Source organism: Arvicanthis niloticus (genome assembly GCF_011762505.2).
Source record: "Arvicanthis niloticus isolate mArvNil1 chromosome Y unlocalized genomic scaffold, mArvNil1.pat.X SUPER_Y_unloc_4, whole genome shotgun sequence".
NCBI classification, from domain to species: domain Eukaryota; kingdom Metazoa; phylum Chordata; class Mammalia; order Rodentia; family Muridae; genus Arvicanthis; species Arvicanthis niloticus.
This window is the reverse complement of record NW_023045021.1, coordinates 2,347,640-2,360,419: the sequence shown is the minus strand read 5'-3', so window position 1 is coordinate 2,360,419 and position 12,780 is coordinate 2,347,640. Positions and strand designations below refer to the sequence as shown.

The 12,780-nt window shown below is 37.1% G+C and overlaps 1 protein-coding gene across 1 annotated transcript in view; it reads left to right on the top strand.

Moving 5' to 3' along the window:
• The window catches only part of LOC117701322 (zinc finger Y-chromosomal protein 2-like), a 45,620-nt gene that overhangs the window by 17,081 nt on the left and 15,759 nt on the right, over window positions 1-12,780 (top strand). Inside the window, exon 2 of the mRNA XM_076706220.1 lies at window positions 719-806. Coding sequence (XP_076562335.1) covers window positions 746-806 — 61 coding nt within the window. The 5' untranslated portion in view covers window positions 719-745. The remainder of the gene's footprint in view (window positions 1-718; window positions 807-12,780) is intronic.

The following is a 12,780-nucleotide window of genomic DNA, read 5'->3' as shown; positions in this document are numbered from 1 at the left end:
TAAACTGGCTGTTTCTCATACTAGTCTCAACCAAATTTAGAAAATTACTCCAAGCATTAAAGTGACACTTAGGTAAATAGGCATAAATAGGACATTATTGTCTTTATTCTTTTAGTCATGAATTTGTATCATACCTGGTATCAGTCCATTTATGGTCCAGATAATTAAAGCAAAAGCAGAGACTCTTACAAACATACTTTTTCTGTAATCAGAAGGTCAATTAGGATAAATTATGTACACATACCTTAAATTTGAATTTTACCATTTATAATGTAAAATTTATAATTAAATTTATAATTTAGCAAGACTATTGTAAATTTATAGTAGTAATAAAATCTTGTCAGAACTTCCTGGAAATATACAAAGTGGGTTTAAGATTGAGTTGCCATAGGTAGGCAAGAGGAACTTTCTCAGACTAAGAGATGTTTGTATAACTTATTTGAAAAATGTAATATTTGTTTCTGTGTAAAATTTGAAGTTTACTTAAGTTTGAAGTTTAAAAAAAATCCTCAGAACTTACTTGCTGGAATGTTAAAACAGCAAAGTCATAAAGAGTAAATTAGCTTCACTTCTAATTATAATGCTTTCCTATGTGTTCCTTTTTTATTGAAGTTGATAGGTTATTGAAAATGAATGCTTCAGAGATGCAAATATGATGACATTTTAATATTTAATATAAAAGAAATCAGTATTTGGTATTTGTTGTTCCCTGGTTTAGGAGCTGACTTTCTAAGAACTGAAGGCCATGGATGAAGATGAAATTGAATTGACCCCACAAGAAGAAAACTCATTGTTTGGTGGAATAGGTATAATATTTCTTGATTATTCTGATTCTTACTTACTAAACTTAGAGTTATTTCACAAAATAATCAGATTTCATATCATTTCATAGAAACTTACATTAGTATCTGGCCAAATTTTTAATGCTAATTCTGTGAGTTACACTATCAGTAACCAAGTGTTACTGCTAATTTTAATTGTTCTGTTTATTATTATTATTTTTTTTTACTTACTATGGGTATGCCATGGCATGTGTGGTACAGAGACAAGAAGCAGCAGGATTGTCTGCTTGTGCCAAATGGGTCTCAGGGCTCCCAGGTAGTCAAGCTTGGTAGCAGATGGTTTTCTCTGGTACACTGGTTCAGTTTGACTTACTCTGATACATTGAAGTTATACAAGTAAATCCTATTGGTTCTGATTTAATTAAGGTGTTTTATTTATTGCAGTGGTATATTTCTACAATTTGTTATCTTACAAAGAAAATTTATTGTAGAATTATTTTCTGTTTTTTAAATGATTTATTTCTTTTTTGCTTCTTTTTTATTGGATATTTTATTTACATTTCAGATGTAATCCCCTTTCACCATTTCCCCGCACCCAGGAACCCCCTATTACATCCCCCCTCCTCCTGCTTCTTTGAGGATATGCCCCCACCCACCTTCCCACCTCCCCAGACCCATGATTTCTCCCACACTGAGGCGTCCAGCCTTCACTGGACCAAGGACTTCCTCTCCCACCTATGCCCAACAAAGCCATCCTCCCCTACATATACAGCTGGAGCCATGGGTCCCTCTCTATGTGCTCCCAGGCTGGTGGTTTAGAACCTGGGAGCTCTGGTTGGTTGGTATTGTTGCTCTCCTCATGGGATTGCAGACCCTTTCAGCTCCTTCAGTCTTCTCTCTAACTCCTCCATTGAGAGTCCCATGATCAGTTAAGTGGTTAGCTGTGAGCATCCTCTGCATAATTCAGGCTTTGCCAGACCTCTAAGGAGACAGCTATATCAGGCTCCTGTCAGCATGCACTTCTTGGCATCCACATCAGCGTCCACCTTTGGTGACTGCATAAGGGATGGATACCAAGGAGCAGTCTCCAGACAGCCCCTCCTTCAGTTTCTGTCCCATGCTTTGTCTCCATATTTGTTCCCATGAGTATTTTGTTACTCCTTCTAAGAAGGGCCAAATCACCCATGCTTGTTCTTCCTTGTTGATGAGCTCCATGTGGTCTGTGAGTTGTATCTTGGATATTGCAAGCTTTTGGGCTAATATCCAATTATCAGTGAGTGCATCCCAAGTGTGTTCTTTTGAGCTTGGGTTACCTCACTCAGGATATTTTCTAGTTCTAGCTTTGTACAAGGAGATAAGTACAGATCAATTTGCATTCTCCTACATGTTGACCTCCAGTTGAATCAGTACAATTTGTTGAAAATGCTGTCCTTTTTCCCACTGGATGGTTTTAGCTCCTTTATCAAAGATTAAGTGACCATAGGTGTGTGAGTTCATTTCTGGATCTTCAATTCTATTCCATTGATCTTCCTGCCTGTCTCTGTACCAATACCATGCAGGTTTTTTATCACTATTGTATTGTAGTACAGCTTGAGGTCAGGGATGGTGATTCCCCCAGAAGTTCTTTTATTGTTGAGAATAGTTATCACTATCCTGGGTTTTTTGTTATTCCAAATGAATTTGCAAATTGCTCTATCTCTATGAAGGATTGATTTAAATTTTTGTTGGGGATTGCATTGAATCTGTAGATTGCTTTTGACAAGATGGCCATTTTTACTATTTTAATCCAGCCAATTCATGAGCATGGGAGATCTTTCCATCTTCTGAGATCTTCTTCGATTCCTTTCTTCAGACCAGCCTTAGTCCATGGTGATCTGATAGGGTGCAAGGGATTATTTCAGTCTTTTTGTATCTGTTGAGGCCTGCTTTGTGACCAATTACATGGTCTGTTTTGGAGAAGGTACCATGAGGTGGTGAGAAAAAGGTATGTTCTTTTGTTTTAGGATGAAATGTTCTGTAGATACCAGTTAAATCCATTTGGTTCATAACTTCTGTTACTTTCATTGTGTCTCTGTTTAGTTTCTGTTTCCATGATCTGTCCATTGCTGAGAGTGGGGTGTTGAAATCCCCCAGTATTATTGTGTGAGGCACAATGTATGCTTTGAGCTTTAGTAAAGTTTCTTTTATGTAGGTGGGTGCCCTTGCATTTGGAACATAGATGTGCAGAATTGACAGTTCATCTTGGTAGATTTTTTTCTTTGATGGGTATGAAGTGTCCTTCCTTATCTTTTTTGATAACTTCTGGTTGAAAGTCGATTTTATTTGATATTAGAATGGCTATTTCAGCTTGTTTCTTGGGACCATTTGCTTGGAAGAATGTTTTCCATCCTTTTACTCTGAGACAGTGTCTGTCTTTGTTGCACAGGTGCATTTCCTGTATGCAGCAAAATTCTGGGTCCTGTTTATGTATCCAGTCTGATAGTCTGCGTCTTTTTATTGGAGAATTGAGTCCATTGATGTTAAGAGATATTAAGGAAAAATGATTGTTGCTTCCTGTTATCTTTGTTATTAGAGGTGGAATTGTGTTTGTGTAGCTGTCTTCTTTTGGAGTTGTTGGAAGAATATTTTTTTGCTTTTTCTAGGTTGTAGTTTCCCTCCTTGTGTTGGAGTTTTCCATCAATTATTCCTTGAAGTGCTGGGTTTGTGGAAAGATATTGTGTAATTTTGATTTTGATTTTGTCATGGAATATCTTGGTTTCTCCATCAGTAGTGATTGAAAGTTTTGCTTGCTATAGTACTCTGAGCTGGCATTTGTGTTCTCTTAGGGTCTGTATGATAGCAGTCCAGAATCTTCTGGCTTTTATAATCTCTGGTGAGTAGTAGTCTGGTGTAATTCTTACAGGTCTGCTTTTATATGTTACTTTACCTTTTTCCCTCACTGCTTTTAGTATTTTTTTCTTTGTTTTGTGCATTTGATGTTTTGATTATTATGTGACGGGAGGTATTTCTTTTCTGGTCTAGTCTATTAGGAGTTCTGTAGGCTTCTTGTATATTTATGGACATCTGTTTCTGTAGGTTAGGAAAGTTTTCCTCTATACTTTTGTTGACTGTGTCTACTGACCCTTTAAGCTGGGAGTCTTCCCCCTCATCTATACCTATTATCCTTAGGTTTGGTCTTCTCATTGTGTCCTGGATTCCCTGGATGTTTTGGGTTAGGAGCTTTTTGCATTTTTCATTTTCTTTGACAGTTGTGCTGATGTTTTCTATGGTATCTTCTGCACCTGAGATTCTGTCTTCTATCTCTTTGTAGTCTGTTGGTGATGCTTGCATCTGTGACTCCTGATTTCTTTTCCAGGTTTTCTATCTTCAGGGTAGTCTCCCTTTGAGATTTCTTTATTGTTTCTACTTCCATTTTTAGATGCTGGATGGTTTTGTTTAATTTCTTCACCTGTTTGGTTGTGTTTTCTTGCAATTTTTAAATGGATTTTTGTGTTTCCTCTTTAAGGGCTTCTACCTGTTTACCTGTGTTCTCCTGTACCTCTTTAAGGGAGTTATTTATGTCCTTCTTAAAGTCCTCTATCATCGTCATGAGAAGTGATTTTAATTCTGAATCCTGTTTTTCTCGTGTGATGGTGTGTTTAGGACTTGCTGTGGTGGGAGAACTGGGTTTTGATGATGCCAAGTAACTTTGATTTCTGTTGCTTATGTTCTTGTGCTTGCCTTTCACCATGTGGTTAACTCTATTGCTACCTGTACTCACTGGTTCTGACTGGAGCCTGTCTCTCCAGTTATCTTGCTTGTGTCTGAACTCCTCAGGGTCCAGATGTCTATGTGATCCTGTGTGCCTGAGCTCTTGGTTGGAAGAACTGCTGGGACTCAGGCCACCTCTGGGATCCTGAAATCCTGCTGTTGGGAGTGCAGTGGTTCCTCTAGGATGGCTCAGGATATGGTGTCTTCATGGGAAAAGACCATCTAGGTGTCTGCCCCAGTCAAAAGGCTATTGTAGAATTCTTTGGGTTGAAAATACAAATTTCAGTTAACTCAGTCATTCTGGATTTCTGTCAGGGTTGAACACCTATGGTCTCATAGCCAATCCTGGCTATTTACATTGAAAGAAAAGATCTGAGTGGATGGTTTTCAGCTGACATTCATTCTAAAGCCAAGAAAAAAAGCCAGGTTCAAAACTAAGTGCTTTAGGTAGGACAGATGACAAAGGTTTGGTTAGTCAACAAAATGATGGACTGAGTATTAGGACTATCTTGTACCTCACTGGTTCAGTTAGGAATAACTATGTTCTAATTGCATTTTGAGAGAAAAGTTTTATTTTATCAGGAAGGGTGAAGCTAGGTGATGAGAGAGAGAAAGGTGGGGTCATGGAGGCAGATGTTCACGTGTCTCCACCAGTCAAAGATAGTTTATATATCTAGGTTGGGTAGTGGGTTACCCTTCTGATTGAGCATTACCAAACTTATAAAGCCTTTGATTAACATTTTTAAAAAATGTATAAAAGCAAAAAAGGAAAAGGGGGCATGGGATAGGGGTTTTCTAGGGAGGGGAATTGGGGAAAGGGGATGGCATCTGAAATGTAAATAGAATATAAAAAAAATAAAAAAGAAAATACAAATTTCAGTTGTAATTGACAAATTAACTGTAGTTTAACACATGTAAACACTGTATCAACATTATTCCTGGAGAAATTAGAGAAAGAAGTAGGAAGACATACATTGATCATTTATAGTTCTTTGTGATTATGAAACAAAGTACTATTTCTTTGCAATTTAACGTCCAGTTGATTATTTCCCGGGGAAGCTCCCATTCCTTTACTTGCTTTGCAAAGGAAGTGGACCTTGTCTCAATCTTCTGACTCTCCACCCTATCATCAATACCATCAGCCCTAACCCTAATTCTAAGAACTGATCTGATTAGATTGGATCAAATAAGTAATTTAAAATTCCATTTTAGATCTGTATCTTAATTACATTAGTCAAACTTTTCATTTTATATCCTATACAATATATGTCAAGAATGAAAATGCATGCATACATCTGTGTGTGTACACAGCATCATCATACACAGCAATCTTAAAACTTAACTAAGCAGTATATAAACAAAAGCAAAACTCCTGAGACACATGTGCAGTAGTAGAGATTGAGTCAAAACTCTCCTGAGACACATGTGCAATAGTAGAAATTGAGTAATAGTAAAAGAGAAATAAAAAAATGCTTAAGAATGAATTCTGAATTCATCTGCCCCAAATTGAAATATGAAAGTTCTCAGATCTCTGTGGCACTAGCAGACTACATATTATAATGGGGTTGAGAGAAGCCAAGTGAGAGCTCTGGGGCTTTGCAGTCTTGTTGTTCCCTGGTGTACTAATGACATAGCAAGGGAAGATTTGTAAATTCTTTTCTGGTAGTTCTTTGCACTTCTGCAGCTTACTCTTCTTGTCCTAGGAGTCTAGTGTATTTGATTAGCAACATCTCCCTTGCAGGTTGTATTACCCACTGCCCCCCAAATAGCTTTCATTCAGCTTCATGGTATGAGTTCAGTTTAAGAGTGCTTGTAACTAGAGCCAGACTTTCAGATCTCTATCAGGCTTTTCCTTATAGATCTTCTCTAACTGAATAAATTTATGTGTAAGGCTTGTCAGTGTTACTTTTCACCATTTATAATGAAGTCTAAGCTGAACAATTTTAACATTCTCCCCATGTCTTTTGAGACTTAATACGTTCTTTGTTCTTTTCAGCCTATACTAACTTCCTTTTTGTCACAGTAAGTTTCTCAATGATTTTATATTGTTTATTACATATTACTTATTATTTATAATCCAGGAGGCTTATCTACAAAGATTTTCCAAATCTACTTCTGTTTTTTTTTTATTTCTAAGAAAGTAGTTGAAAGACTATTTTTTCATAAATACCATGGTTTATTGAGGTACCTCCATATCAGAACATGAGCTTCATTAAAGAGACTGACTAACCTTTTTATGTTTATGGAGTTTCAGGAGATAATCTCCTAAGCACATTCTGGATTTGTTCAAAACAAATCATCTTAGATGAGTGTGATAGGACATCTGCCTTTTTCTTCTACATTACTGTATGGTGTATGGTGTATTAAAATATCTTAATATACAATAAAATAAATTCTGATCATGGTTTTCCCCTCCCTCATAGTCTTTCCATCCCGCTAAGTTCATGACTCCTTTCTCCCTCTTTGGAAAACAGGTAGACAAACTACCCCCCTCCCCCAGACAAACCAGGCTTTTAAAAAGAGAATGCAGAAGAAACATAACACTCAAAGACACTGACACACAAAACCCATTAAAGCATAAAATTGGAAATCATGATATATGAGCCAAAGTCCAGTGAGATAATAAATGTAAAATAAATACACAATCAGAGTAATATGAAACAATAAAATTTACAGATATACCACATACAGCATTTTACATAGGGTCTAGAGGTCTTAATTAAGGTCTTAATACTTACTACAAGTACTTACTAAATGAGCCATTCCCCTAGCCTATTCTTTTCATGCAATACCAAATTAATGTCTTTCTGATTTTTGCATTATCTTTTTAAAATTAGCTGTGGGAAGTCTATGCCTTGAGGTTCATACTGTGAGGCTGAAATACCCATCCTATCCAGGCTAATCATCTCAAATTCATAATATTGAAATTACATTGAAAATTTTTGTGTAGGATAAGCCATAACTTCTCATAATCACAAGCTATAGTGATTTTTATTTTAAGAACATATTTGCATCATGGAATGGAATGTGTTGGGTAGATAGTAGAGGAGGTTTGCTTACCATAGTAAATTTTCTCACTTCAGTGGCAGCAAGTAGCTCAGTTCTTACCTCATTATGGATGTATAACAACAAAATCTTTTTCACAGTCTTAATCTTAGATCATATATCATAATTTAGTTATTCTCCTACTATTCCCGTATGCAGTTTAGATATTTTCAAAGTCCTTTTGTGTTTATCTCATACTACTTTTGCAACCTTCTCATTCATATGCATCCCTATAAAAGAGAAAAGCATCAGGAGTATAGTTTATCCTCAGTCCCAAAATTGCATATGGAAAATTACTTACGAAGTTCTAGCAATGCAGTTTCAGATAACTACTTTTGTTACATTTGCAATATTATGAAATGCTTTGTAAGAAAATACATAAGAATTCTTGTTGATAAGGTAAATTTATACTGATTTTATAAATTTAATTTTAGTAACCCTTATTATTTTCTATGTGTATTTCTGCTTAATTTGTCATAGTCCTTTGATTCACTTTTTGGTGGCTTAATTTTGTGATAGCTAATGTAAAGTTATAATTGATTCTTTAAAACATACTGAAACATAATTAATATGACAAAAAGTGGAGATAGAGTCTTTGAAGAAAAAACTCAGAACTTGCTTTGTTTTACCATATATAATCTTGGAACTTGGGCTAAGTAGCAGATTGGAGGGCATTTGAGTAAAGATGATTATTACTTAATGCTATTTCTCAGGATGTTTTCTTTACCATCATTATAATAATAATAATTCTCTTTACAGTATATACATTTCCATTTGAACATTATCACACTCCTATGACTTGCATGGCAGGTACTACTATCCTCATTGAAAGAGGAGACTGAAATTCAGAGGTTAAGTGGCTTGTCCAAGGTTACAAATTTAAGTGTACACCTGATCTTTAAATTTGAGTTGTTTTATCTAGTTCCTATATGTAATCTATAATATGAATGATTTTAATGTACCCTAAGCCACACATTTAATTTTCTATAGGAATTGTCACAATACCTAATTTTTATATTACAATGTCTTGTTTTATACGTATTCCCCCCATAACTATGAATTGTGTTTCAACTTATGACTTTCTCACATCTGATTTTATTTTTTCTTAATTATTTTATTTATTTACATTCCAAATGTTGCTTCCTTTCTGGTCCCCCCTCCCCTCTGAGAGTTATTTATACCATTCCCCTTCGCTTTCCCTCTGAGAGAGTGTTCCTCCCTCCCTTCCAGGGTATTCTCCTTCCATGGAGCATCAGTTATCTACAGGATAATTCTCTACATCAAATATCTACAGGCACATTCTCTCCCACTTAAACCAGACAAGGCAGTCCTCTTCTAAATATGTGCCGGGGCCGTGTATGCTCTTTGGTTGGTGGCTTAGTCTCTGGGAGCTCTGAGGGATCCAGGTTAGTTGAGACTGTTAGTCTTCCTATGGGGTTGCAATCCCCTTCAGTTCATTTAATCCTTCCCCTAACTCTTCCATAGGGGTCCCTGACCTCAGTCCAGTAGCTGGCTGTGAGTATCTGCATCTGTTTCAGTCAGCAACTGAGGGCCTCTCAAGAGGACACCGCTACTAGGCTCCTGTCTGCGAGCATCAATAATAGTGTCAAGGTTTCCTACCTACCCACGGGGATGGATCCCAAGTTGGGCCCAGGCACTGGATGTCCTATCCTTCCTTCAGTCTCTTCTCCACTTTTGCCCCTGCATTTCCTTTAGACAGGAACAACTCTGGGTCAAAAGTTTTGAAGATGGGTGGGTGGCCCCATGTCTCCACTGGTAGCTGTGTCTATCTGCTGGATGTGGTCTCTTCAGTTCCATCTCCCTACTGGAGATGGAGATTGGGCCTTTCGGGTATTGTCATGAACATTGAGTCCTGGAAGCCTCTCGCCTCTCTGGGACTTTGTAGAGGTTCCCCTGCCCCAACCCCACGCTGCTTCATATTCCCATTCATTCATTCTTCTGGCCCTCTGGGCTTCTCTTTTGTCTCCCCTCATACCTCATTGGGGGGGCCCCCTCCCCTCTCTGACCTAGGTCCCTCCCTCCCTCTGCCTCTGGTGATTATTTGGTTCCCCCATCCTAGTGGGTTTTAAATATTCACAGTTGGTCTTAAGCTTCCTACAGACTGTGAGTTGTATCATGAGTATTCTGAAATTTTTTGGCTACTAGCCACTTATCAGTGAGTACATACCTTTTGGTTCTGTGAGCATGTCCTTTTGGCTCTGGGTTACCTCATTGAGGATGATATTTTCCAGTTCCATCCATTTGCCTGCACATTTCATGTTGCCCTTGCTTTTAATAGCTGAGTAGTATTCGATTGTGCAAATGAAACACATTTTCTGTATCCATTCTTCATCTGAGGGACATCTGGGTTGTTTTCAGCTTCTAGGTATTACAAATAAGGATGCTATGAATATAGTGGTGCACGTGTCCTTGTGATAATGGTGGAGCATCTTTTGGGTATATGCCCAGGAGTGACATGGCTGGGTCTTTAGATAGAACTATGTCCAATTTTCTGGGAAACTGCCAGATTGATTTCCAGAGTGGTTGTACAAGTTTTCAATCCTACCAGCAATGGAAGAGTATTCCTCTTTCTCCACATTCTCGCCAACATGTACTGTCCCTTGAATGTTTGATCATAGCCATTCTGATTGGTATAAAAGGGGTGATTTGATTTGTATTTCTTTGATAACTAAGGATGTTGAACATTTCTTTAAGTGGTTCTCAGTCATTGGAGATTCCTCTTACTCCATTTTTAAGTTGGATTATTTGATTTTTTTTTTTAGAATTTAGTTTCTTCAGTTCTTTATGTATTTCAGATAGTAGCCCTCTATCAGATGTAAAGTTAATGAAGATCTTTTCCCAGTCTGTAGAATGCAAAGTGACAATGTCCTTTGCCTTATGGAAGCTTTTCAGTTTCATGAGGTCCCATTTGTCAGTTCTTGATCTTAGAGTCTGAGCTAATAATGTGTTCTTCAGGAAATTTTCTCCCATGCCAGTGAGTTGGAGGCTCTTTCCTATACCTTCTCTTCTTTGAGATTCAGTGTAACTGGTTTTATGTGGAGGTCTTTGATCCACTTGGACTTGAGCTTTGTACAAGGTAATACATAAGGATGAATTTGCATTCTTCTACATGGTATTAGACCAGCATCTTTTATTAAGGATGCTTTTTCTCCCACTGTATGTTTTTGGCCTCTTTGTCAGAGATCAGTATCCATAGGTGTGTGGGTTTGTGTCTGGGCTTTCAGTTCTGTTCCTTTGATCAACCTGTGTCTGTACCAATAATGTGTGGGTCTTACCACTATTGAAGTACTTCAAGATCTGTAGTACAGCGTGAAGTACGGGATGATGATTCCCCCAGAATTTCTTTTATTCTTGAGAATTGTTTTGGCTATCTTCATTTTTTTTGTTTTTTGTTTTTTGTTTGTTTTTTGGTTTTTTGGTTTTGGTTTTCCATATGAGGGTGAAGATTGCACTTTGAATTTTGATGGAGAGTGCATTGAATCTGTAGATTGGTTTTGGTTAAGATGGCTGTTTTCACTGAGTTAATACATGAACATGGGAGATGTATGCACATTCTGAGGTCTTCTTTGATTTTTTTTCCTTCAGGGACTTATCATACAGTTCTTATCATACAGATCTTTTTTCACTTACTTGGTTAGATCACTTACTTGGTTAGAGTTACAAGAAGATATTTTGTATTATTTGTGGCTTTTGTGGAGGGTGTTGTTTCCCTAATTTCTTTCTTAGTCCATTTATCATTTTTATAAAGGAAGGTTCCTGATTTGTTTGGGTTCATTTTATTTTGCTGAACTTTGCTGAAGTTGTTTATCAGCTATAGGAGTTCTGTGGTAGAATTTTGGGGGTTGTTTATGTATACTCTCATATCTTCTGCAAATAGTGATACCTTGACTTCTTTCCAATATGTATTGCCTTGATTTCCTCTAATTGCGCTAGCTAGAACTTCAAGTACTATATTTTGAATAGATATGAAGAGAGTCATATCTATAGTCTTGTCTTGGTCTTAATTTAATGGAATTGCTTCGAGTTTCTCTCCACTTAATTTGATGCTGGCAGTTGGTTTGCTGTATATTGCTTTTATTGGTTTTAGTTATGTGCCACGAATTCTGGATCTCTCCAAGACTTTTAACATGAAGGGGTGTTGTATTTTGTCAAACACTTTCTCAGCATCTGTATGAGATGATCATGTCATTATTTTCTTTGGAATTGTTTATATAGTCTGTTTTATTAATGGATTCCTGTATATTGAACCATCATCCCTGCATCCTTGTGATGGAGCCTTCGTGATTGTGGTGAATAATGGATCTGATGTGTTACTGGATTCAATTTGCTAGCATTTTATTCTGTATTTTTGCATTGATACTCGTAAGAGAAATTGGTCTGGAGTTCTCTTTGTTAGGGTTTTTAAGTGGCTTAGGTAACTGTGGCTTTATAGAATGAATTAGGTAGTGTTCCTTCTGTTTCTATTTTGTCGAATAGTTTGAGGAGTATTTGGTATTAGCTCTTCTTTGAAGGTCTGGTAGAATTCTACACTAGAGCCATCTGGCACTGAGCTTTTTCACAGGTGGACATTTTTAATGATGGTTCTATTTCCTTAAGGAGTTATGGGCCTTTTAGATAGTTTGTCATTTAAGAATTTATATCTTCATCTTGATATTAATTATACAGATTTCTACTAATAGGTTATGGCTATGCAATAAACCCTAGCTAATCCTCTCTATTCCGACAAAACCACTACTTTTCCTTAGAGAGACAGCCCAACATTTACCACCTTAGTCCCCAAGCCCAGGGAATAGGGGGCGCTGACTCTTCATTAGCTTCTTCAAGCTGATTATGGCCGTTGAGATATTAGAAGAGGAGTGGGGGGGAGAGCAAATTGACAATCCTCTGATGCTGTGTCTTTGCTGCCTCCAGATGAAATTCCCGGACCTCAGAGGTTTGAGGAGGTCTGCCCAGCTTGCTTGTTGAGTAGATACATCAAGGCTGATCATTCTGCAATATACAATTCTCAAAACAAATTTTAGTATCAAGATAGTTTTTTTTTAAGAAGGCTGACATTTTATTAAGAATGTTGGTTCTAACCGCTTTTCTATTTTTTCCCCTCTTTTATTGGATATAATATTTACATTTCAAATTTTATCCCCTTACCATATTTCCCCCACCACCCAGGAACCCCTTATCCCAT